Below are 26,378 nucleotides of genomic sequence, written 5' to 3' on the forward strand. Positions count from 1 at the left end.
ACGTCAGCTCTGTGGAAACAAAACATTCCTTTAAAATAAAACACAAAGAAATCCGATTTACATCATGTTTTCTACATTGTTATCAATCATTTTGGTTAGGTCATCTTGTAGTTGTAGTTGTTTTTAAACTGTTAAACGGCACTGGAGAATATCTTCATATGTACAGGATTAAAATGAATGCGCATGAATTCAGACTTTATTTTTCAGATTGTAAGGAGTCGTATATACTAAAGTTGTCATGTGGGGAAATATACAGTGGAATTGTAAACTAGGAAACTAGCAATAAGGATAATGTCCATCAGTGAGTTATACAATCCATCCATCTATCCATCCATCCATCCATCCATCCGTCTAGGTCTGTCTGTCTAATAAGTAAGTTTAGATCACCTTTTCATAACCTGTGCTTTCCTCATGTAAGTGCCAGTGCCATGCACTGTATTGAACTCCCTTGTTCCTGACCTAGGGTCGCATGGTTGCCATGGTGACAGCACTAGCATCATGTAACAGAAAAAGGGCATGGCAAGTATGCAGCCCTGAAAACCCACAACTTCCGTCTCTCCTCTTTCACCCAGCGATACAGTAGCAAAGAGATTTCTCCTGCCCAGCATTCCACACAGGATTACCACGTCTGATATAAACTCTTTGTAAAAACTGCTGCTTTGCTTCCTGCCCTCTCCCGCCTCTCTGTTTGACTCCATCGGAAAATCACGTACTCTCATTCTTTTCTCAGACCAGAATAGAATTTTTGATCAGGTTTCAAAATAAACCGGGATATTTATAAGCAGTCTGGACGTCTACATTCCGCTGATAAGTATGCGGTGATTAGTTCTGATTGTGGTTCCAGGCGTAGATGGTGAGCTGTTCCAGTGTTTTGAAGTTTGTTGAGGAAGCACACTGCATTTCTCTTATTTAACGTTCCCTGTGTTCTTTAGCGGAGACCGCGGTTCCTGTGTGCAGAGCAGCGTGGCAGTGTTAATGAATACAAATGCTTCTACTTTTTCTTTTACATTCAGACTCTGTTTTATCTCCACCGTTCAGTTGCACCGCTAAAGAAGAAGGATGGCAAGATTCTACGTTTTTCTTAATGTCAAGAAATATCTCAAACAGACTCATCCTTGCAGCAAAGCCTGATAAAGCCTCTAGACCTCCACTATCCCATCATTTCACTGGGTGACACGCTCCATCATTAGCAGTAGTGTTAGCCTTGTCCTGTGAGTCAGTACCGCAGACACCGTCTTGCTGCTGTAATGACTCACTGGAGCTCAAATTGTGGTTTAAGCTACAGATAAAAACAGTCCCCAACAAATAAACCATTTCTTCCTGTAAACTGGATCGAAACTACAGTACCCAGCTGTTCTAGGGATCTATTTAGCATACTTTAACTCCCATATATAGTAGCACGAGGCTTGAGGCTGAGAGACGCAGATGGAAAGTATTGAGAGACCTAGACTGTTTAGTCTATCATTGATTTCGGTAACAATAATTTGTTTAAAAGTTTTTTTTTTTATTTGTCACATGCATTATGTCCAAGAACAGGAGCAGTGAAGTGAAATTGCAACAACTCCAAACTGTGCAAATTAGGAGATAATTTAAAAGTTAGATTGGTGAAGTAAACATCAGAGATGCAACTGCTGCAATGAGCTGCAACTGAACTAAATCACCATAGTTTAGTTCCTGCAGTTGCAGCTTGTGGCAAAGCATCTCTGATATTTACTTCACCAGACTAAAAATAGATAGATAATTAAAATGATGAATAGTTGTATAAACGGTGAGGAGATTGTGATTAAGAACCTAACAATCGTACTATACGATGCAGTGCTATTCATAGTGGAGACAGGTATGCTATATTTGCAAGGGGTGAGAGAATAACGTGTCTAATACTGTCCTACATGGAGTGGAGTAAAGTGGGAACTGAGGATACTAGTAAGGCGACAACATTAATATCACAAACGACTTTGTCCTCATCTCCGTCCTCACACATGTTGTGGTTTGAAGGGTTGTTATATAAATCCTAATCTGTGCATTATTCATTGTGAAAGATACAGAGCTGAAGCAGGCCTGGCGATTTTGGTGTCAAATGACGCACTTCACTCATGTCAAGCTGACAGTAATAATACCTTAAGGATGCACATGGAGATTATGACGCGGGTCTTTACATAACATCGAGTCCTCGGCGTCTTTGATTGCATCACATCTCTGTCTGATTTTGATTATAGTTCCAAACAATGTCCAGCTCCATTCATTAGCCACACATTCTTCTGTGCCCGTCTGGTTGGTTTGTTCCACCTTTAGAGTGTCACAGGTTACACTCACGCCTCTCTTAGTAACTATTGCTCACCTCCGGCTCTGTTAGATCTAATTAAGAAACCCCTCAATCAACGGCTTCCTGCCTCGACTCTTATGTGTCTTTTGTCAGGAAACAAACTCTCGCACTTCCTAATCTCTCCGTCTCCCAGCCACGCGGTGCACTGCTGATTCAGTCTTAGATATTACTTTGTAATTTTCTAAACAAGCTGGTAATTGTTAGGCTGAGTTGTTTCGGGAAGTAAACGCGTAGACGAAAATGGCAGCTGCACTCAGGCGTGCGCGGAGCTGTTCGAATAGCATGTACACTCATCTTTTCCCATCATCTACTCAAACGGCAATCATAGGAGGACAAGGAGTAATGCTGGAACACATTCAGGCGGCACTAAAACAGACACATAAATTGAACAAACAAATATGCAAATTTTGTTTAGACATCAGACAGTGCGGGGAGTCGTAAATGGTGTGGTGCCGATACGGTGGGTGGCGTGGTAGCGTCGCGTGAGATGAATTCAGACGCAGGTGTTCAGCCTCACAGCCGAGTTGGATGTTCTCAGATCAGCACCTGGTCCTGCTCGGGATCTGCACTGCCACGATCAACATCGCAACCACAGATTGCCTCAGGGGCGGCCTGCATCCCACAGCCTGTCTCGGCCCCAGACCTAGCCCCTGGGCCTGTACTGTATGCTTTGGCAACAAGTCAACCGGCTCACTCACGGCAGACACCCAAGCGCTCGAACAGATTTACACACCTCCTTCTCCTGCTGCTTCGCCTTCATATCCAGCAGTCTTCCATGCCAGTCCTTCCACTAACAGTATGCACACATCCTCAAAAGTCAGTTTTGGCGGATGATTTCTGTCAGATTACTTACATTTACTGCGTATTTGCTTCTTGTATATTTCTCTATAAATTCTCAGAGAAAAACATCAGGTGTACTTTGTTTTGTAGGGTGCTTTTTTTTCTTCTGCGGGCGTCTGGAAAGATAAGACCCGCATCTGACTTAGTCTTCACGCTCACCTCCGTCAAATGGCCCCGCTGTTTTTCCCAAGAGTTTACCTCGCAGCCACGGCAGCGCAGGAGAGCAAGCCAACGGGCCAGACACTTTACATTCCTGAAGACAGCAACTCAAAACAAAGACTCGCCGTGCTATATTTGATATCATCTATATGGGGAGGGAATGGAATTAACGGGGAACAAAGAACAGAGACTTAGACCGGACAGAGTCGGGCCGTTCGGCGTGCATAGTCGACAGTGACATTCCTCATTGTACAGTATACAATGTGCCAAACAAAGTGAAACCAAGTGCTTTTGCAGGGCAGTTTCAGCATTCTTTAAGTCGTCTTCAGGGGAGAAAGTTTACCTTTCACCCCATCGATCTTACAGGATGTTCCTTCTAAAGACATAAATTGTATCGGTGTCCACAAAGGGAGATTTTGGATCTCATTTTCAAAACTCTGCTCGCATGCGGTATACGGTCATGTGTCTGCCTTTGCTTTCATTCCAGGAGTGGGCCTGGATAACATTTGAGCTCGTATGTCGTTATGTAATCCTGAAGTAAGAGCTTTAATTGAGTTTCTGGGGTTCGATGAAAACCCCCATGGTGGCAGGAGTCATGCCTTTTGAGTCGAGCCTAATGAGCGTAAAGTCCCTGGCAATTCTTGTATCTTAAACTAAAAGTAGGGAATTCACTATTATGTGATTCAGAGACACAATACCTGAGATACCAGAGATACCTGGGTTTCTTAGAATATTCTTTGTTCTACAATATGCTCCATGAGTGGCTGTACTGTATGGCTGTCTTTTTGGTTTAATGCAGCTATAATCAATAATAATAACGTATCAGTCTTTGGCTAATGGCCCAAACGGAAGGAATTTTCAATCAGATTTAGAGGGGTGGTGTAAACCTATGAGAATCATCACCCATCAATAAGCCTGATGACCATGTAAACGTGCTATCTGATCATTTTTCTCTGGTTGAAATTAATACAGTACTTCTGTGCGTGCTTGCCCCACATGGGGTAAACAAAAACTACCTTCTGAATATTTCTGTTCCGGGAAGGACAATAACATGGAGAAAGCATGCATATAAACACATTCACTGATCAGCCACAACATTAACACCACTGACAGGAGAAGTAAATAACATTGAACATCTTGTGACAATACAACGTTCTGCTGGGAAACTTTTGGACCTTGCATTCATGTGACATGTACCACCCACCTAGGCCAGACCAGGCACCCCCACCCCATAGCAATGACACTCCTTGATGGCAGCAGCCATCCCCAGCAGGATGCAGCCTGACACAGACACACACACACACACAAGAACAGTTTAGGAACAACTTAAAAAACATGAAGAACAGCACAAGGTGTTGACCTGGCCTCCAAATTCACTAGATCCCAGACTGATCAAGTATCTGTGGGATGATCCACAGAGGCCCCTCCCCTCAACCCATAGGACCCAAAGGCCCCCACTAACATCATTCTGTTGACAGACACCACAGGACACCCTCAGAAGGCCCATGTCCATTCTCCGATGAGTCATTACTGTTTTGGCGGCACAAGGGAGACCTACACAATATTAGGAAGGTTGTCGTAATGTTTTTCATCCACATTCTCTCCAGGCTAGCAAATTGTTTTCAATAATCTCATCCCATTCATCCTCTACATACATAATCTTTCTTCCTCATCTTTTTTTACATATAATGTATCATTTCCTTTTAAGTCTTTCATCTTTGAAGTTAACTTTCTTCCTAAGTCTGAATCATAGGCCAAGGTAAACATTTAAATAATCCCTAGCTCAACCAGGAATGTGTTAGTTGCAGTTATCTACTGATTAAGACATATCTTTCCTGAAACGTCCTTTTTCACGTTTAAGAGATCTCAGGTTAACACGCTAAATTAAAATAGTAGATGTATGTGGACTTTAACATGGATTTCTGATCTGCACAGGCATTCTACAGTCAGAGGTATGCAGGACTTTGTGGAAGAAGACCGAGACATAATGCCAACATTGTGACAAGGACAAACCAAGCTGCCTTGCTTGTTGTGTTTGGCTGAACAACATGAGAAAGTCATGAGTAGATAGTCACTGAAGATAAAACCAAGCGTGTGCTTTCTTAGTGCAGACAGTCTGTCCGGTCTCAAATATGGACATGCACACAGGCGTCTACATGGAGCCCGGTGTTCTTGGATACAGAAACTCCAGCTATCCTAAGGACCTTAGGGCTATAGGTCCTTAGCATAGCTGACACTAGCATTAGCTTGAGGCATCATAATAAAATCATGAAATACAGTCTCACATAGCCATTATCATCAGTCTTGTAGCATTATTGCTGTCTTTACAACGATTAACATCTACCTGTTTATACAAGATAAATGTGTCATTATATCACTAAGGGGGCCAGCATGACCATAAGAGGATGAAGATAGCAAGCTTACGCTTAAGCTTTTGTCCAAACTCCTGGCTCCTGACTAGGAGGAAGTGGAAGCTTAAGTTACACTCAAAGAAAATCTGTCAGAATATGGATTTGTCCTCGTACATTTATGTATTTGCTACATTGCTGTGTCAAAAGCACTAGTAAGAGGTCAATTTGCTGTGCTGATGGTGGAGTATCAATGTTGCTGATGTTCGTTATAAGCCTGTTAGACTGTGTGCTGATTCAGTTTGTGTTTGTATCATCTACATAACACAGCTGACACAAGGCAGCCACATTCCTCAGGAGAGCGAGGGGGAAGTGCAGGTGCCAGTCGACCCAGTTCGCTGATAGCACTGTGAAATGATGTCCTGACTACCATCCTCTACCCTTCTGTCTCTCTCGGTCCTCTCACGTGGTGCCTGCATGTTCTTACGAGCTTTCTCCTTCCAAACCCGTCTGTCTTTCTGTCACTGCCTCTCGTCTTTTATCTCGTGTGCTGTCATTTGGCTCACAGTGTGTCTTTGCTTCCCTACGCACTTCTCCAGAGAGGAGGGAACATTAGCTTTTGATTAGACTGCGGTGCTTTCTGCTCAAATAAAGGAGCTCTTGTCCTTTCGCTGCCATGCATTTACCTTGATAATTGGTTTCAGTGCACACCCAGCTGAGAAAATTACCCACAAAAAGCAACATGGTACTACTCATGGCCAATTTTTTTTGCAGATCCGAATATTTTCTTGCATGTTTAGCTCTCCTCGGGCCAGCTTTGAAGCGATATGTCATGTGTCTGATGTTTTTTATGAATCTGGGATACAAAACTGTGTTGTAACTACAACTGCATACTGATTTCCTCTTTTACATCACTCTTGCCATATATGGGTTTATAAATTTTTTTGACAGTGTGCGCTTATGTGTGTGTTTTGCTGCATTAGGCTGTGCAAACATTGAGGAGCTGACCACAGAGCGAGCCCATTCTGCAGTGGAGAAGATGTTCGAGACCCTCCGAGGCTTGAGCCACGCCAGGGACCACCTGAAGCAGCTGCACTCCGTCTACACTGCAAGCGATGGAGTTCACCAGGTCAGGGTCACAGGACGCTTTTTGTTTGGTTTGCTTTTAGAGGACAGTCCTCTAACACATGCGAGCTGAAATACAACCTTGTCAAGCAGTGTGGTCAGTCAGTGGGGTCCCTTTATGTTTTACATATGTTTAAGTAGTTAGAAAAGAACATGGATTTACTTTAGTACTTTAAGGCTTAGCTTATTGGCGGTTTTGGCTTCTGCGTCAATTTGACGCCAAAAACTACGGTGACAGTGCAGAGCATATGTCTACTTCGACCCTAGCGCCGCAGCTGACGTGCACCTCTGCAGAAACGTAACTATGCACCACGGCGATACGGACCGCAAGAGCTGTGATTGGTCCACTTGGTATTAGCGTGTTTCTGCTTTAATATTTCTGGCTGCTTCTCCATCTCATTGAATTGATTGTTTTGGGTCAATAAAGATGGACTGAGGAGGCTCAGAGATACAAACAATTGTATGACTCGTCTTCGGCAAAATTTCGGCGAAAGTTTCAGTCGCCATTGTTGAAAGTGAAGCAGGAAATAGAAACAAAAATTAACTCGACAGGCAAAAAAGACAGCGCCGACTAGCGTTTGGGTGGCGTTGTTACAGAACGAGCCAGACTGACTAGCGCACAAGTATAAATGGCTCACAGAGGCGTTGACTGCGTGCGTAGGTTATGGCATCTATGTCCCACAGTACCCTAAATGAGCCTTTAGTGTCTGGTTGTGGGTGGGTTGGTTTCAGGTTAGGGTTATAATTAATGTATTATTATTATTTATTTGTGTGGTGTTAAAACTGAATTCATATGCTAAAAATGCTTGACAACACCATTAAGTAATATTAATGCCACCTCTTCAAGTCTGTTGACTCCAATCCAGTCATAATTAAACAGACCAGCAGAAAGCAACACTCAGCATAGAAACTGCACATTTCCTCGCGTAATGACATGCTGTGAGTAAATGAATGCTGTTGAAATTTGTAGAAAAATACGCCAGGTGATATATGACTGATGGGGCCTAACAGCTAGAATCTAATACAGTTTATTGAGCTCAGGAGAGATGAGGGGCTTGATAGCGTAACTGTCTGAGAACCACTTTATGATGTCGTTGGGTTTTGTTGTTTGCGTTGCTATAAAAAGTTTCTTAGTTGTAAAGATGAGTGGCAAGGCAAGGTGGTAGACTTACATAACCCATCAAAAAACGCAGTAAAAGGGAAAAGAAAATGGCACATGGTTTAAGGCGCATGAGCCAGCATGCCCACCTCTGACGAGATAGACTTACCTTCCTGCTGCGTAGGTATTTGAACAGGAGACAGTTTGGCAAATCTACTTTTGGGCTCTGGCACAATGTTCGTTATTTTATACTTAAACATATTCAAGTTACAGTTACGTAATAAATAACGGCTTAAAGTGCCAGCTCTCAACCTTGAATGACAGCTCTTTAATATAATAGTCTAGTAAGAATTACAACTCTTTTTCAAGGATCTTGACTCAAAAGCTGTTTCATAGACGAATGTGGGATATTCCATGATTATTTCTTCATCAGTCAATCAGTTAAATGGTCTGAAGTTGTTTCCAAATGTTTGCATTTGTAACCCACACCAGGTACCAAAAGTGCTCTCAATGCAAGTGCAACCGGCCATCATTATGAAATGAATCCACCGTAGAGAGAGCAGGAACATTCAGGGTGGCCAAAGCAACAATTTGATACATTCAGAGGAAAAAAAAAGGGACCCACTAGTGAGTTTGGCAACATAAAAAGACCTCGATGTCCACAGAAGACACCGGCGGTGGTTGGTCTCAGGATCCTTCCCATGGTAAAGAAAAACCACTTCACAGCGTTCAGCCTAGTGAAGAACTCTCTTCAGGAGGTAGGCATGTCATTATCCATGTCTAGACTTCACAAGAGCAAATACAGAGGGCACACCACAAGGTGCAAAACATTAATTTACCTCAAAAAAAGAAAGACTAGATTAGACTATCCAAAAAAAAAAAAAACATCCAAAACAGCAGAGACGTTCTGGGGCAGCATCCTTTGGACAGATGATACTAAAACCAGAATAACTGCAAGACAAAAGTAAGGAGAAAGTTCATTATCTAAAGCATACAACATCATCTGAGTCAGGATATACATGGCTACCAATGACACTGGGCCTCTTGTGTTTATTGATGATGCGACAGAAGACAGGAGCCTGAAGCGTTCACATTCAGCTTGTTTTTAGGAGGTTAAACGAGATGCTCAGTACAACGTCATAGTATTTTTTACTGGATTACCTCTAAAGATATTCTAGGCGGTTGGTCTCTGAGCAGTGTTTGTGTTTTTCAATTAGTCACCTTGTTGTTTTGGAATATTAATTTGTTCATCCACCTCAGTGTCAATAAAACCCACGGGGGAACCTGATACGTGCATTTGTGTGTGTGTGTGCATGCACGTTCTTCTGCATCCGGAGGAATATTCAAGCGCTGGGATAATCATCTGACTAACTCCCGTGTTGTTTTTATCATGTGGGCGGTGATTAAATGGAGAGGGTGTCACTGCGGGTCGGGTTTGTTGTTTATGCAGTGCTGCTGTATATGGACACGCACAACAAGGTTGATTAGCTGGAGCTGAATCATTATTTTGTTAACCCAGAGATTAGTTTGCGCTGACTGACCCATGCAGTGAGCTCATATAGGTCAGGGTAAATGTTAGTTTACATAATTTGAGCAGCAGGATTTCCCCGAGCCTCATTTGGCGGCTCCTCAGGGACTGAAGGTGTGGGAGGATGTGATACATAGAGAGCATGCCTGTGGGCAGAAACACCTGCATGCTTTAGAAAACTGGACATTGTGCGTGTGTGTGTAGGTGTGCTTTTAATGCTTGAATCAACAGTTTGGTAGATGTTGTCTTAGCTGAGTGCTCAGATGTTTCCTTGACGCCGCCCAAATGAGCCTGCTTTGGTTCGTACTTGCCTCACAATTTGGCATGCAGCCTCGATGCGCTGTTATCCCGGACTGCTATCCAGAGTTCCAGCACTGGATTCGATGTTTATTTAAAGACCTCTCTCTTACTTAGAGTGCTGAAATAAAGCTCTGTCAAGTCTTATCTGGGTCTTTATTGTTCTCTGAGACGGCAAACTTCACTCCCATGAAAAAATAAAACATCTTACATTCTTTATTGGTTAGCTTTGAAGGCTATAAATGGTGCATTTTACCTTGGTGACTGGGCAGAAGAACCAGCACCCTTTTCTGCTGTCAAATCTTTTTTTCCAAGGATTACCCTTTAAAATATTATAATGCACTTATAAGGCTTTAGCTGGCGTTATGTAACTCACCTCCTTCAAGGTCATTTTACTGAATCCTCCGTCAGAAGAGAAATGACTTGCCGTGATTTTCACCACTGTTGAAAAGTGGGCCAGGTGTCAGTTTTAGAGGAGGAGGTTATGTCATAAGATGCTGTCTATATGTTTGTGCTCAAAGGAAGGTGTTTCTTTTTTCTTTTTTTTCCAGTCAGCACATAAACACACCGTTGTGCTGAAGAACACAATAATGTGTCCATTCAGTAGCTGCTGATACGTTTTATTCTTACGTTGTCCTGAAAAATGAATGCTCCCTAGCTCTCGCATGCCGACAACAAGGACAAGGTGATTTTGAAGTCACTGAAGTGATTCTGAACGCTCTACTTCCGTGCAGTATCTCGATCAGAGCCAGTGGTTTGAGATATGCTGGCAGATGTTGATCCTTGATTTGATTTATCCCTTTTATCACCCACTCATGATTAGCCAGAGTTTTGTTTTTAGACACATTTAACCGTGTAGGATTGGGATGGTGGTTAAGCGCCTCTTCCTGAAGTGACTCATAAGTCAGCGGCCTGTTTGCTTCGAGCAGAGCTGTTTATAACTCCACTGTCTCTCACACCCACAGCCATTCACAAAACCACTCAGAGGCTAAAAGCAGGGCACGCTATGGAAAATGCCAGCACTTCAGCAAGTTATACACACATATTCATGTCCAGATTGAGGCCGTAGCATTTCGCACTTCATCCAATTATTTGTGTAAAAATAAAACTGTGCTGCTTGGTAACCGTTGTTATGTTTTATGGTTTTGTTTTACAGGCCACCTATCGTCCGTTCCTGCGGCAGATCCTGGAGGAAGTCTTCCACCCCGACAGGCCCGAATGCCCCGACATCGAGCACATGTCCGGAGGCCTCACAGATCTGCTGAAGACCGGCTTCAGCATGTTCATGAAGGTCAGACATTGCTCACAAACATTTGTATGTAACAAGGTCAGCTCAGTCACGTTCTCTGTCTACCTGCTGTGGACAGAGGAAGTTCCTTCTTCCACTCTTTGAACATGACCCAGTTTGAGTTTGCTGACTAAGCTTCACCTGTCTGCCTGTTCTGTACATTATGCTATGTTTACTTAATTTAAAGCATTAACCTTTCAGTCTATGCTTTATACATCACAGCGCACATTTCTGCAAATAGAAGCTGAGAGAAAAACACCTCGAGCATTTGCACAAACATCACATTTTTTAGGACGAAGAGCCACGTGTCTCCACATGGAGTCACCAGCTGTTTCTTTTCACTTCCCATTTGCAGAGCACAATGTGATTTACTAGCCTTGTCTGGCATGTCTCCCTACCAAACAAAGATCCCACCTTATTTCGCCCGGTGTGGGAGTGAATTAGTAGACATTTGTGGCCGAATGTTTTTTCATCTCCACCAGCCAGTCCCCCCCCCCCTCCAAAAAATATGATTGAGGTCTTCATTTCAGCAGGAAATAAAGAAAAAAGTATGCCAAACATTTTGTGTCCACAAAACACTGTTTGCCTGGTTCCAAAGCAATTATTGATCGCTGGTCGAGAGGTTTTGTCACAAAAAAAATGTTTGCCTTAGTGCTTTATACCCATCTGTTTGGTGCAAGTCCTTAGATTCCTTGTGTTCTTTTTAGTCTGTGGCCTGGCACCTATGGGTCATTATGTGTTACGGACTCATTCAGGATCCACACATCTTCCAAATTTGGTTGCAAGTGTTTGTTTTGTTACAAAGGTAAGACACGCCTCTGGGACCAATTATTGGAAATCAGTTGGTCATGTTGAAAAGCAAATGTATGCAAACGCTTAGGTGGTCAACTGAATATTAGATTATATTTAAGTTTACAACATTATTTAAAATACTAAATAAATGAAAACTGGGAAAAAATATGCATTTGATGGATGCTGTGAAAAGCTTTCCACAAAACCAGTGGCAGTCCTGTGTTCTGGATGGATGTATATGTGCTGACCCAGTCCAAATTAGCAAAATCTGTCACAGGGTAGATAGAGGGGGGATGAGTTGTGGAGTATTGCTGATGCACTGTTAGGGTTAAGGGTAGGGTTAGGAGCATTATGGTTGCCATTGCAAAATATGCTAAAAGGTAGCCATCTGAGGCCCCTGTCTCAATTTGTTTTCACAGGGATTGCTGGTCCTGACACTGAAAAAGTAGCAGAACTATGGAAACAGAGAACAACTTCTAAACATATAGACCATAGACTCTATAAAAGATAGAACTGCTCCTCAAAAGTGAAGCCAAAGCTAGTAGAGCTCCCCCTAGTGGCTGGCTGTAAAATAAGTCCTAAGCTCCACCCCCTCCTTGTTAGTGGATGGGACTTGGCTAAAATAAAACACTAAAATACAAATACGTTTTTTTCAATGATGGTTTTTGTCAGTTTAGATAGTTAATATAATACTGATGCAAAGCGTGTTCATTTTTCATAAGTTTTGTTTTATTTATTTTTTTATTTAGTTATTTGATGCTATAGAAACAGGATGTGACATCATGATGACTACAAGTTACCATGCCAACCACTCCATGAAGTGGTCCTGTAGGACTGTGAGAGTTGAGGAAAAAAATAATAATGAGTGCAGTGTATAATCCAACATTTCTCTGTAACTGGTGCAGGTTGAGCAGCGCACAGTATTGATTAAACGAAAACAGAAGTGGGTGGGTCAATGATAACGCAGCTCTGCGTGGCTCCACTCTCAGACCGTACTGCGCAGAGTCTGGCTCCAAACTGGCAAGATGGCCCCGCCTGTATCCCCAGGAAAATAGTGTCTGTCTGGCCAACGCAAAGAAGTGGGGTCCATATTTATATACAGTCTATGGTATCGACCATTGAATTCATGAAGCAGCAGTATCCTAAAGTGTCAGCCTGGGTGGGATCAGAATACTTTCAAGGACAAGGCTTCAGCTCACATTCATTTTAAGGCAAACAGGTTGTAATAATATTTTGTCCAAGTGCTTTTTCTTCAACAGAAAAATATTTTTAGTCTTGTGAATATTGTACATCCACCGCACATCAGATCACCATCCACGGTTTGATGATCCCACATCTGGGCCTGCTTAAACCAATGATTATCCATGAGGGGGAGGAATTAGACAGGTTGTGTAACTGTGGCCTGGCTTCACACAAATGAAGAAACTTAGCCCAAGAACCGCCAACTCAGAGACTGAACCTATAAACCTGAACTTGAAGAGTTCTATAGGGGCACAGTGCACACCCTTTATGCAATAAAACACCCCTGTAAAAGTTCTATTTTTAACCACGCTGGCCTACTGTGAACACGGTTTATATTATAAAACAAGCTGGACCCTCCTGTCGAGATTATGACCCACTGAAAGCCTGTGTAGTGTCGTTTCAACCTGCCATCATAAATTGTCTGCAGCCAAACTGTTTGTGTGTCTGGTGTGCCATGTTTAGTCTTGGTTTAAACAGAGTCCTGGTTGTATAGCAGATATGGCTCATGCTTGATTCAGCAGTAGTTCTTCCGCATAAGCAGCAAAAGTCACAGGGTATCTCACACAGTTTGCTTACACTTTCACTTCATGTGAGCAATATTATAGACTGAAATTACTAAAATATCTTCCAACATGTGGATCTGACCTCAGTGGAAGTGTTTGGATGCAGTTTCATCTAAACAATAACATCCATTAATTGTTGGCAATATATATTATCAAGAAAATCCACATTTTATACACTGATCAGGCATTGTGTAGGTCTCCCTTGTGCCTCCAAAACAGTTGTGACTCATCAGAGACATGGACATGGGCCTTCTGAAGGTGTCCTGTGGTGTCTGGCAGCATAATGTTGTTAGTGGGGGGCTTTGGGTCCTATGGGTTGAGGGGAGGGGCCTCTGTGGATCATCCCACAGATACTTGATCAGTTTGGGATCTAGTGAATTTGGAGGCCAGGTCAACACCTTGTGCTGTTATTCATGTTTTTTTGAGTTGTTCCTAAACTGCTTTTGTGTGTCTGTGTCAGGGTGCATCCTGCTGGGGATGGCTGCTGCCATCAAGGAGTGTCATTGCTATGGGGAGGGGGTGCCTGGTCTGGCCTAGGTGGGTGCTACATGTCTAAGACCAAGTCCACACGTACCAAAACGATCTTTTCCCCCTCCGTTTTCCCTGGCATCGTTTCAAGAATATTTGCGTACACACGGATCCATCTCAACACGACTCAACACGCTACTTCATATTCCAGGCCTATAGGTGTCGCTGTTTCAGTTTCAGAAATTCACCAAAAACGGAGAGGAAGAGGCGGAGCATGCGCATAAAGCTTGAGCGCTGTTTAAAAGTCGGCAGTAGAACATGCAGTAGAAGAGCTCGAGGGGTGTGGCGATGACATCGTCGAAACGCAGGTAGGCCTATGCGTTTTCGCCATCCACACGAACACTCAAGGGCTGCGTTTGCGAATTTTTTCACCCTGGGACCAGGTTTCAGAAAAGTTCGTTTTAAGGCAATGCGTTTACAGGATTCGTTTGGACGATCGGCCAAAACGATGCAGAACATCTGCGTTTAAACCAAAAAGCGTCTCCGTGTGGATGGCCCCTAAGTAACATCCACACAAATGACAGGTCCAAATGTTTCCCAGCAAAACACTGTATTGTGTTCAGTGTTTTACTTCACCTGTCAGTGGTCATTATGTTGTGGCTGATCAGTGTATTTGGGTGGATTATATTGAATAGTGAAGAAATGTTCATATCAAATAACTGTCAAGCTACTGATGCTTTAACACAGTGAGACAGATCAACTAGTTGTTTAGCCATTGAGGCTGAACCAAGTTTCGCCTCACTGATGACTTGTTTAATCTTATGTCTTAGGTGGATGGCGTGTTCTCGAGCTACACGTCTTCCTCAAACATATTTCCACCTTTCAGAAACGAATAGTTCTTTTTTTAGCGCGATCATGAGGAGACTTTTTGTTTGTGTTTATCATTCCAACAGCAAGCAGAATTTCAAGACTGCCTCTGAAGAAAGTTTTTAACCATGTCCATATGGTGTCTTTTTACATGCTGGAAGGAACGCCTTGACCAAAACAAGCAGTGAATGTCTTGACAAAGCATTTCCGCCTTGAAACTGCAGTGTAGCAGAGTTTCAAAAACACAGGATCAGTGGAGAGTTTCTTCAGCTAGACATCTGGATGTTTATTTCTAGAAGAGCTGGCAGTTGGGTACAGGGCCTGCCTAACATTGGTATGCATGAGGATTAGCGATGCATAAAATACATGACCACTCTGACCATAAAATATTGTTATTACTACTATTAAAACTTCTTCTTCTTCATCCTTCTTTTGAGAATTTGTTTCCAATCTGAACATGTATTGGCTGCATTATGGCGGTAATTTGCGTACTCATAGATCTTCAAACTATGAATTGGAGCAAAAAGACGAACTGTTTTACACTGAGGGATTTGCTTTTTACAACAAAGCAATCCTGGGTCTGAATCCACTCACAGGCAGAATAAATGGAAACTGTTTGACGTGAATGATGACCTCTTGATGCTCTTCCCTGAGGCTAAACTAGTGGGAGATCACTGATATATTTTTCTGGCATCAGATAAATGCAGCTCACTTCCAGCAGTTTGCTTTTTTAACGATTTGAATCAGGAAAATCTATTGTGCGTACCTCTAAACATGTTTTTCTCACCTCACTTACACACCCTTCAGCACATTTCGGCTCACAGCCTCCACCTCCCTGTCTATCCCATGGCAGTGCACATGTTTCAGACAGTGCGTAAGCCTACAGCATACAAACAGGTTGTGATCTACACACACATGTAGATGCAAGTGGCACCAGATCTGTCTTGAAATTTAACATGCACCATGAGCAGAATTCACTAGAAAGCATTAGTTCACCCCTTTTTCCGAGAAACACATGTTAAGTCGTCTTTGACATGCTTCACGCCAGCCTGCTGCTGCTTCACGTGTACAGCCACTCTTCCTTCAGGACCACCCCCTGCAGCTCTGATTGCTCAACTAGCTTTTGCAGGCTTGCCCTCATTGTTGCTCTTCAACCAATAGCACAAAGCCATTATTCTCCGGCAGCCAATAACGCACAGCAGAAACGCCACACCTCACCCAGCTGTTAAATGACATTTTAAAATGACAGTTACTGGCAAATGAGGGCTTCTTGCCGCATGTGGTGCAGGACTGATGTTTACATGTTGTATAAGTGTGTGTGTCCACCTGCTTTATGTCCACGTGTTAGCCATCATGACACCAGTGTAAGGAGACTATTGCCCTCTGGGTCTATTGTCATCAGTATCACCACAATAACCCAGGTGTCCAACAGAGCGGTGAGTCAGCATCAAGACACAGAGAGAAGCACAGATGATACTATGGGGAGGAAAGGATATAAATTGCTCCCTAGGGAAAAAAAATGGTTGTTTCTGTTTCGGACTATAATAAGAAGCAGAATCAACAACTCTGACAGCCTAAAAATGCCCTGATCAATCACATTGTTCCATCTTAACTCCAGGTGAGCCGTCCACATCCCAGCGACAACCCACTGCTCTTCCTTTTCCTGGTTGGTGGAGTCACACCCTCAGAGCTTCGCCTCATCAAAGAGATGGTTACAACACACAAACCAGGGACCCAGGTGAGTAGATAAGAGTGGATTGGAGAAACTATGAAAAATTTAACGGTTGAACTTGAGAAATGTTTGTTGTGATGCAGAATTGGTCACTGCCAGCAAAGTACCAGGGTTTAGCAATGTAAGGAAAGGATGCTGAGTTAGCTTTTATCATCTTTTCAACACAGTCGTGTCTCTTAAAATAATGCTATGAAAATAATAGCGAGTCTTCAATGGCTAACTAAACACTGTAGTATTATATTAAAAGGTTGATAGATGGCCTCTAGATGGCTACGTAACGCGATTGTTTCTCTTTAAGCTACGACCTGCCATTGCCAACGCTGCAATGCACATCGCAGTAGCAGGAGCGTCTTGAACACTAGCTAGCTAGTTGCCCCAGCGGTCTATGAACAACAGGATAAAATGGCAAAAGCATGTTAGTTCCAGCCCACCGTGAACCAGTTCACATTACAGTGTAGAATCTAAAACTCTTAATATGAGAGTCAATAAGAATGTTCTGGGCCAGACTGAAATATCCCAAAAGGGGAAGGCCAAATGGACTATATCCAGAGACTAGAGGACAAAATGTCTACAGCAGTCTCTGACAAGAAAACCCTCTGGTGGAATGTGTTAGGAAGAAAAAAATTCCTTGCTTTCCAGCCTTTAGTGGTGCCTCGCCCAATCACCCCAAAGAACAAACCGAAGTCATGTACTTCATATAACCCTATCACTTTATTTTCATCTATTTAGTGGTAAATATTTTGCTTTATGTGGCATTGCGCCACCAATACATATCAACGGGAAAAACGGTAGTATTGAAGTTAGATATTATCCTGACATAGCTCAGTCACATGTATGGGCTTTCTGCCGTAGCTTCGTTGTCTTCTCAAAGCAATGAGAAGACAAACAATCCAGTACTTTACTAAATTACAGGTTTAAGATATTTGTACTTTAAAGTACCTCCATATTTCAGTGCTATGCTACTACTCTTTGCATAACATTGCACTTTCAAATGATTTCTACCTTATTCAGCTGTTACTACTTCCTTTAGAGACTGGGTCGTACCTGCTTAATGAGTGCTTTTAAATTTGTTATTTTAATAAATTAGCTTGTAGCTTTTATATGCTTTTCTGAACTTGTATTGTACTTTTACTCTTCGTTTTTCTATTGTGGTTTAGCCGAAGTTTCTTTAGACCTGTATATTTGTCTTACCATTGACAGAAGGTAACCAAAACATAGGAGGATTCGGTTTTATATTTGAATTAACCACTGCAGTTTTTTGAAAATGAGTTTTAGGATATGAGTCATCCAGTAGAGCTGCAACCCAACCCAGAATAGCTTACTTAAAAAGAAAGGTGACCATCTCTGGTCTCTGGATCCTTACAGATGGATAAATTATTAAATTAATTGAATAATTATTCCCTTACTCATCCCCACTGTGTAATAAGTAAAGGATTATTCTCTCTTATCCTATTCGCCTTAATTTCATTGACATTGATCTGAACTGACGATAAAGCACGTAGCAGACTCACATGGCACATTTAGGTGAACCTCAGAGGGCATTTTTCTAAACTGTCCGCCTTCAGGCAATTTCACACTCGTCCTGGCAAAGAGTATGACCTCATGAGCGAACATAAGCGCTGACCTACATACACAGGTGGCTCAGATCAGGTGTAAAGGTGAGAGTGTCATCTGATCCTTACACATATTACCGCAGTAATTGCATACAGGAGATGTTGTGTCTGCCTGCCTGCGCATTTGGGTGCTTTAAACTGCGTATTACATATGCAGCACACACTGACAGGCTAAACATGCAGATGAATGCGTTTTCGCTGGGTTAGAGGAGTGTGAGGAAGAAGACGAAGAGGGACATGAGGCCGGGTAATGTGGGTTTGTCTTAATGAAAGGCTTTGAGAATGAGGCCAGGGGCAATGAAAGGCTTGGCTGCGATCAAAGCCTCCCATCTGTAATCAGGTGAACTGAATAAAGAAGAGCTTATATAATAACCTACTGGCCCACACACGCTCACTTCAGCACACAGACACACACACACTCTAACGTTAACACATACATGTGCTATGTACTGGGTACAAGCAATTGTATGTGCGCATGGTGTCTGCTGTCCGGGTACCAGACGTTTTCCTGAAAACAAACTGCAAAGTTTTGGTCTTGCCCTTGGACTAAATTCCTCTGAAACATGCTCAGTGTGCCACTACAAACAGGCCGTCTGCCAAATTTAGGTGCTGACCCCAAGTTAAAGCAACACCGCTGCAGAGAAACAGAGCCCCTCTGTTATACAACATAAGAGAGCTGAGATCTTACTCTAACTAGAGACCAGTGCATACTTCAACTAAAACTGCGCAGTCTTTTTCTTCTTTCATTTTGTTTTGGTGGTTCATGGTTTTGAATCTGGATCCAGATCTGCATCAAAATAACCCTCCACCGAGCCGTACATAATTGGATCTGCCATATACACTCAAAGGTTTTGACAAACAAGACATGACAGGAAGGAAATAACACATATGGAATTATGTAGTAAGCTGAAAATAGTCCAAAACCCCCAAATAAGTCCAATTTTAGGTGCCACTCGCCTTATATTGCACAGTTTTGAGATCGTCTTAATCTTAAACTTCATGAGATCATTTCCTGGAATGTTTTTATTTAAAAAGCAAGCTTGGTCAAGTCAACTTGTTTGACGCCATGAGTTGCGTTGTGTTGCTCAGCCGAGCAGCAGTGTTTGAGAAAATGTCTGAAAAATGAACCTAAAGCGGCAATGCCGTTCCACACATGTCCACTTGAGTCTGGCTCTAAAAATGGGCCAATCCCCTTAGGCCTTCACGTTAAAACGTCTAAATATGCAACAAAAATAAACATGTTTAGATTATATCAAGACTCTATTCCACACCACACGTCTTTGCCCATTTTTTGAGTTGGGTGGAGTCAGACACTGCCAAGATGGCGGCTGGGGCCACAACACTGAGCTTCAAAACCTCCACCAGGACTCCTTTGGATATGTTACGAGACGCAACAGCCCGTGTTTAAGACTTGGCATTAAGTCGTAAACGATGCATTTCTCCATCTCTCCAGTGCAGCTGCAGAAACTGTCAAACACTGTGATGAAACTGGCTCTTCTGAAGACCACCTCAAGTGTTGCCCCTGCTGCAGAGAATTAGTTTATTAGCTCCCAGCATCAGAAATCAACAATTAACAGCCCCTCAGATTGGAGCAACACCAGCTGTTTAGTGTGTGATGAGGCCTTAATGGTTGAACTACTGCCAAGAAACCACTGCACTGAAGACCAATAAGAGGAAGAGAGCTGCTTGAAACAAAGACATTAGACCAGTAGAAACCTTTGAGTGCAAGATCTATTATTCTTTCAGTTCTTCATTCAACTGTTCTTCTTTTTACAGGTGACTGTAAAAGGTCTGTGTTGGTAGTTTGCCTTTTTGCATAGGAAAAAAAAAACAGCTCTTTTCAGGCAAGCAGCTTAATATGTAAATGTGTTGGCAATGTTACATCTCGGTCCCCATGTCTGAATAAACATCCAAGTTACTTTTACATATTTGCTGGGAAACGTGTATCATATTATTATTCCACAAAACTCCATAAATACACAGCTGCTATCTTTTTCCACACATGACCTCATCCTCATGCTCGTAAGATACAGTGTGGCGCGAAAGCCCGCTATCAGAAAGTTATTTTTGCGATAGAACAAAAGACAAACAGCACCTCTTCCTGGAAATGATTAAATGAAATGAAACAAAATAAGCCAGCTGCCAAGGCTCCTGATTCTGCTCCTGCTTATTGCCAATTTGCATATTACTCAGCGTGACATTCATATCTGCTTCATTTTCAAGTGTCAAGTTACACACGGTGATGCATTTTAACTTTACTGATTGCCTTGTGCTCCGCTCCAGGTGCTGGTGCTCTCCACCAGGTTACTAAGGCCGACAGATATCCCCGAGCTGCTCTTCGCCACCCAAAGACTGGCGCCCGATCTCGGTGTCTAAAAGGCCGTCACGTGGAATCACAGCCATGAACAGGTGGACGGACTCGTGCGTCGCAGGCATCTGGTTACTCAGGTGCAAGGTGTGAGGAGCCGCGTGTGTGTGTTTATAGCTGCAAAGTGAAATCAAGGTGATGATACCGAAACGAATCGACATTCCTGTCCTGCTTATGTCAGCTGTGACTGACCGCAAACTTATCACAACAATATGTCTCTGGTACGGTTTGAATAAAGTTCCTTTTCAGATTCTCACGTGTGACGCTGTGCTCTGTTTGCATTCACAACTCTGGTGTTAGCCGTTTCTTTGGCCAGGCTGCGCTAAAAGCAGGCCCTATGTGTGAACTCATTACAAGTGAGGGTGTGAAGAGGGGAAGCCACGCTGCTGTGGTGAAGAGAATACACACTCCCTGTCAGCATCGACGCCTCGCAGCACCGGATGGTGACAAATAAGAGCAGAGCAATTAACAAATCGTTTCACAATGTCTGCCTAGGCGGATAATTCGCCATTACGTAGAGCTCACCTACACCCTCCCTACTCTCTTTATTCTCTCCGACATGAATCACCGCCGCGAGAGCTCAGTAATTTCAGCCACCTACACACCTGCAGTGATTCTGAGGACCAAGAGTCTTTTCTTCAAACACTGAAGGACGCAGTCCAGTAGATCCAGTGTTGTGTGGTTCGTCTGACGGACTGGAATAAGATATTCAGGATTCACTTATTAGGTTCTGTAGAGCAAATAAACAGGGCTCTAACCTAATTACACAGTCTTTTGGTTTTATTGGAAAAGTGTTTCGTATCTTTTTTTTTTTATTCTCATTAATTCTGAGAAGAGACAAGGTCAGCTCTGAGAAAAAAACTAACATGAAGTCAGCTCCGGTTACTTGAGCGTTTTTCATTTTAGTGGAATAGATTTTTTCTGGGGTGAAGGATGGAGGCAGGCTATTGGTTTTCCACAGGTCACAAATTCTTAGAAGCAGCTGTACAGTCATGCTTCAGTTGTCTTCAGGCTATTTATCGCTGTGAAGCCTTTTATAAGCCCGGCTCATTCATGGGTCAGACTACCTTTATCTGTGTGCGTCATCTCCTTCACAATAGGAGTGATATTGATCATAGTCTTACAGAAACAAGGACATCACACAAGTGAAAGTTTATAGACTTGCTGCAGATGCAAAAATGCAGTAGAAATAATATGAGTGCTTGTTTGTTGGTACCTTCTGCAACGATCAAAAGCACACATGCAAATCTAAAAAAAAACTTCAAAGACAGTTCGTTTTAGATCCATCATCATTTTATTGTGCACAAAAAATTGAATTCATAACAAATAAATAACAATAAGCCCTCTGGACTTTTCCTTTTTTTTTTTTTTTTAATAAAGTGCATAAGTGATTTTAACCAACACATGCTACATACTCTGCTGATCCTATACAATGCTCCAAACCCCTTCCTCTCATCACAAAGATGGTTGTGAAAACTGCAAAAACTATACACACAAACTGCAGATACTGACATAAAAGAGACCGAAGACACACACACACAGCTGCACAGAACCCTGGCTAAAGTGGTTGGTATAATAATACCAGCATCTAGCGGTGCCGTGTAGTGGCAGTCTGAATAAAGAACAGCCACGACTGGCGGCACAGCTAAAAATAAGCAGTCCTTCAGAGCTGCTGTTGCCAGGAGAGCTTGATTAACAGTTTTATATGCAGAGTTTGTGGTTCAGTTCAGCCTCAGGTGGCTTTTCTGTGTCCTCAGGTTTGTGGTCTCTCCCTGAGCAGATGATGAACCCCCTCACTGCTTCTCTCCACATTATCTGACAGACTCCCGCCCGCCTAGAGGTCATTACCTCTGTAAAGATTCATCAGCCTGCTATGTGGATGCTAAGACTGTTCATCTCACACCTGCCTTCTTCAGGTATTGGTACAGGACTTAAGTTGAGAATCATCTGTTCTCTTCCTCATTCAATGCTTTCTTTCTGTGGCCACTCTGGACCACTTTTCAACTCCTGGTCGTCCTCACACTGAGGTGACAGTCCTGACTTTGGCCGACAGCGCCTGCTTGAAGCGCCTCTTTAGATCTTGCATGTTGGGAGACTTGGGCCTGGGGATGAGGGGCGAGCGCCTCTTCTCCGTGGCAGCACTGGGGGAGGTGTGCGAGGAGCTGGAGGCAGGGGGCGGCTGCTTGGCTAGCTGGCAGCACAGCCTGTGGAAAGCCTCGTGCACCTGGCTGTAGTCCTCACTGGCAGACACTTCGTAGAAGGAGCAGCCCAGCGTTCCCGCCAGGACAGGCCCCTGCTGGGAGTCGACACGCCTCAGGTGCACCAGGTCTGCCTTATTGGCCAGCAGGATTACGGGAGGCATGCTGGCGCCGCCGGTACGAACCACCAGCTGGTGCAACTGATTGATCAAATCAAAGCTGTGGCGGTCTGTCACGGAGTACACCAGCACCACAGCGTCGGCCCACTGGATAGAGCAGGTCACATGGTCGGGTAGGCTGACACCGTTATCAGTCATCTGGGAAGGAAGGAAAGAGAGAATGATTAAAACTCACATTCCTTAGAAATCTTTGTGCTAAACCAAAAAATAATAATAATCAGACCAGATTACATGTTCCCTGGCTTTCTGAAACTGATCTTTTGTAACGACTGGAATGCTGACTGGGCCAGACTGGAGCTATAGGATTACTCCTCCAGAACAGGGAGGTGTGGGTGACTGAGAAGTCTGGATCTGAATCAAGGTATCATTTACCCTGGCCCCAGACATCCATTAGCCTAAATGGGAGATTAGACAGCCAGAATGAAGGGCTCTACTTCAGGAGGACAAAATACATACACACACAACACACACACGTTCTGTTTTGGAGGAATGCCCGGCCAGGAGAAGCTCGGATGATTTTAACAGCCAGACAGTGAATTATCTTTGTGCTGGATTATCCTCAGTTTTTTTTTTTTTTTTTAACAGATGTTAATGTCTGGAGCCCAGTCTGCTCCAGCCCCTTCCAGTCAGCCCTGACTAAATAAACTGAGGAGAAGGACACTAGAAAAAACTCTTACCTCTGCACCAGGAGTGTCCTGAACCTGGATGGTCACTTGTTCTCCATCCACCTGGACTTCTCTGGAGTACAGATTACCTACACACACACAAAAAAAAAAGAAACAAAACCTTTAGCACCGAGCATTTTACCTTTTGAAAAGACACACTTTGGCTCATTTGAATCTCATAAATACGGCTGTTAACTTACCAGCATTTCGCTCGTAGTCTCCAATGAAGCGCCTCGTTAGGAATCTCACAACGAGTGCTAAAATAAAGACAATAAAGATTAAAATTAGTCAGTTAAATGACAGAATATATCACTCTACAGACAGGTTATAACTCTCAACTACGAGGCATATATTTTATTCGTTTTCTTACCTGTTTTTCCCACTCCACTGCCTCCTATGACAGATATTTTAATGGCCCGGTTGGGGACCGGGTATTCAGGTGCTGTACACTCCGCAATGGTCGTCATGTTCTGGATGAGGCGCATTGTTTTGTCCGTTTGGTTTGACAGTTCCGTCGGGAGCAAAAACGAAATGGAGACAAAATTACTTTCGCGTCCGAAAATCTTAAAGCTTTCGGATAAAGCGGGTGAAATTAATCCTTTGTCGCTCGCCAAAAAAAAAAGGGGTAAACCAGAAGGGTAAGATGAACCGCCTGGTCTGGGTGGTGATGTCTGATGAGAGGATTCAGTGAATGCTGCTGCTGCGGAGGAGCGCACGCGGCTTTTATAGCGCTCCAGCGGTGGTCACATCTGATTGGCTGCTGGTGATTCCCCCCTCCTTTCCCTCGTGCGCCCCCGCCTACACGTGGATATGCAAGTTATACTCGAGTCCTGCCGCAGGTGGGACCTCGAGCTGAGGGTGTCCTGACAAAACAGCCTTTATCTTGGATGGGGAAAGTAGATTCTCACTTACAGTGATTAGACTGAACAGAAAACAACATACTGTGGTGGAATATATTATAATAATAACCTGCCCCTAAATTAACAATAAATACTCTTCCTACCTGTATATCTATTCCATCTTATTATCTTATTATCATGAACATCCTTGGTATTCCATCCGCTACCTTTTCCTCCATATTTAATCATTATGTTGCATGTTTCCTGTCTCTCACACACACTTTTACTTATTGAGCTTGGATGCACATGGATGCTGTTCAGTTCCACCTCCCAGTGTCGTGTTGCAGCTGGTGACCTGTTCCGACATGTCCCCTAAACTTGTGACTAATCCACACAGGGGGGTTAATGGCAGCTGTTGTTACACCAGCACACCATCCACAACTCCACTGCCTCCACACTCACGTACCTTGCCAGAACTCACTCAAGTGTCTATGCTGAATGAAACTGCACATCACGTCAGACACTGCAGTGGCAACCCGGCAATGAAAACGGGTCTGTTTTTAGAAGCTGCATGCAACACAGTGACACGTTTGTGCATATTTCACCTGACAAATCAGTTCGGCAGCTGCCTCTCCGCTCTGATTTAACCCATAATACTTCTTTGTCCCACTTTCCTCCTCTGTCACATCCTCCACATGCCTCCCCCTCCCTCTCCCATCTTTCATTTGCGCTCATGTGCTCCGAGGTATTTTGGCCTCCACTCCTCCTGTGATTACAGCCTGGTATGTATTTTTGATAAGAGTGCCGATGACAGGCGACCGCGCTGAAATATGAAATTAGTGCCCGGGATTGACGAGCAGACACGGTTTCTAGCTGTGTACACACAGATGCTCCTCTAACCACATCACAGCAGACTCTGTGAACTCCACCCTGCCGGTGTTGTCCGCACAGCGTGTTTTTTCTTGCTAATGCTGAGTAAATACTGCACATTCTTGCATTTGATGACATGTAAATTGGGATTCTCTGTGCCTCGGACTTTTCTACACTTTAACTCATTACCTTTTTAGGTGTTTGTAATTGAAGCCCATGCATGCTGCAGCATATTTTTCACCCACAAAGATGAAAGGAATCGCAGTTGTGCCTTCCTCTAGCAACCAGGCAAGAAGACTAATGTTGACAGATAATAAAGGGAAGATGCTTTGGGGGGGTTTCCCCTGTTGGCCTTATGGCGGATCAGGATTCACTCCTTTATTCAACAGAAATGGTGACTCATGTCAGTTGTCAAAGCAACAGTTTATCAGCAATGTAACTTTAGACTATTTTATGACAAATGCACTGCAAAATCCATTCTCACTTCAGAGCCCAGTGAGCCCAATACACTACTCCGTGTGCAGTCATGCCTTTAGGCCGGTGTGGCCTTCACTTTGCCTGAGGGCTGGCTGGAGGTAAAGCCTCTGAGTGGGGACAATTATAGCTACTGCAGAGCAGATGAAGGCCTGACTTGGGGATCAGAGTGTTACTCGCACACAAGTGACAATAGATTGTTAGAGAGGGTAAAATGGGGGAGGTAATCCTTTAGTAAGGGTGTGGGCAATTGTCAGGGAGAATTCAAGGTATTCACTGCAAACAGAGGAATGTCAAGTTAATTGGGGCTGAGCTGGGGGCAAAGGGGCAGGTGAAATCTTGAGGAGGAGGAGGGCGTTCATAGAAGGATGTCCTTGTTGACACTGAAGTGAGGACTGGTTTCCCGAGGCAGCCTCTCTTGCGGTGGAGCTGTGCAGAGGCATACGGCCGTCAATTGCCCCAGGCCTTGAGCCTACAAAGGAGGGTAATTTGGGATATCAG

At 43.5% G+C, this 26,378-nt stretch overlaps 2 protein-coding genes across 2 annotated transcripts in view; one reads left to right on the forward strand and one right to left on the reverse strand.

The window, feature by feature from the left end:
- The window catches only part of scfd2 (sec1 family domain containing 2), a 91,153-nt gene extending 70,245 nt beyond the window's left edge, over positions 1–20,908 (forward strand). The window contains exons 6-9 of the mRNA XM_084548642.1: positions 6,654–6,799; positions 10,876–11,010; positions 16,558–16,677; positions 20,568–20,908. Coding sequence (XP_084404768.1) covers positions 6,654–6,799; positions 10,876–11,010; positions 16,558–16,677; positions 20,568–20,660 — 494 coding nt within the window. The 3' untranslated portion in view covers positions 20,661–20,908. The remainder of the gene's footprint in view (positions 1–6,653; positions 6,800–10,875; positions 11,011–16,557; positions 16,678–20,567) is intronic.
- Positions 20,909–21,560: 652 nt separating this feature from the next.
- rasl11b (RAS-like, family 11, member B) lies at positions 21,561–24,376 on the reverse strand. Its single transcript, XM_084547654.1, has 4 exons — positions 24,065–24,376; positions 23,895–23,951; positions 23,707–23,783; positions 21,561–23,167 (listed from the first exon to the last, which is right to left on the reverse strand). Exons 1-4 carry the CDS (start codon positions 24,177–24,179, stop codon positions 22,670–22,672), a joined length of 747 nt encoding a protein of 248 aa, XP_084403780.1. The 5' UTR covers positions 24,180–24,376; the 3' UTR covers positions 21,561–22,669.
- Positions 24,377–26,378: the final 2,002 nt, after the last annotated feature.

The sequence above is a fragment of the Chelon labrosus genome (genome assembly GCF_963514085.1).
Source record: "Chelon labrosus genome assembly, chromosome: 7".
NCBI lineage: Eukaryota > Metazoa > Chordata > Actinopteri > Mugiliformes > Mugilidae > Chelon > Chelon labrosus.

Coding starts and splice junctions, on each gene's coding strand:
- rasl11b (XM_084547654.1), bottom strand. CDS start 24,179: ATGCGCCTCATCCAGAACATGACGACCATTGCGGAGTGTACAGCACCT. Junction 23,784..23,894: donor AGACTACGAGCGAAATGCTG/GTAAGTTAACAG, acceptor GTGTGTGTGTAG/GTAATCTGTACTCCAGAGAA. Junction 23,168..23,706: donor AGGACACTCCTGGTGCAGAG/GTAAGAGTTTTT, acceptor CTTCCTTCCCAG/ATGACTGATAACGGTGTCAG.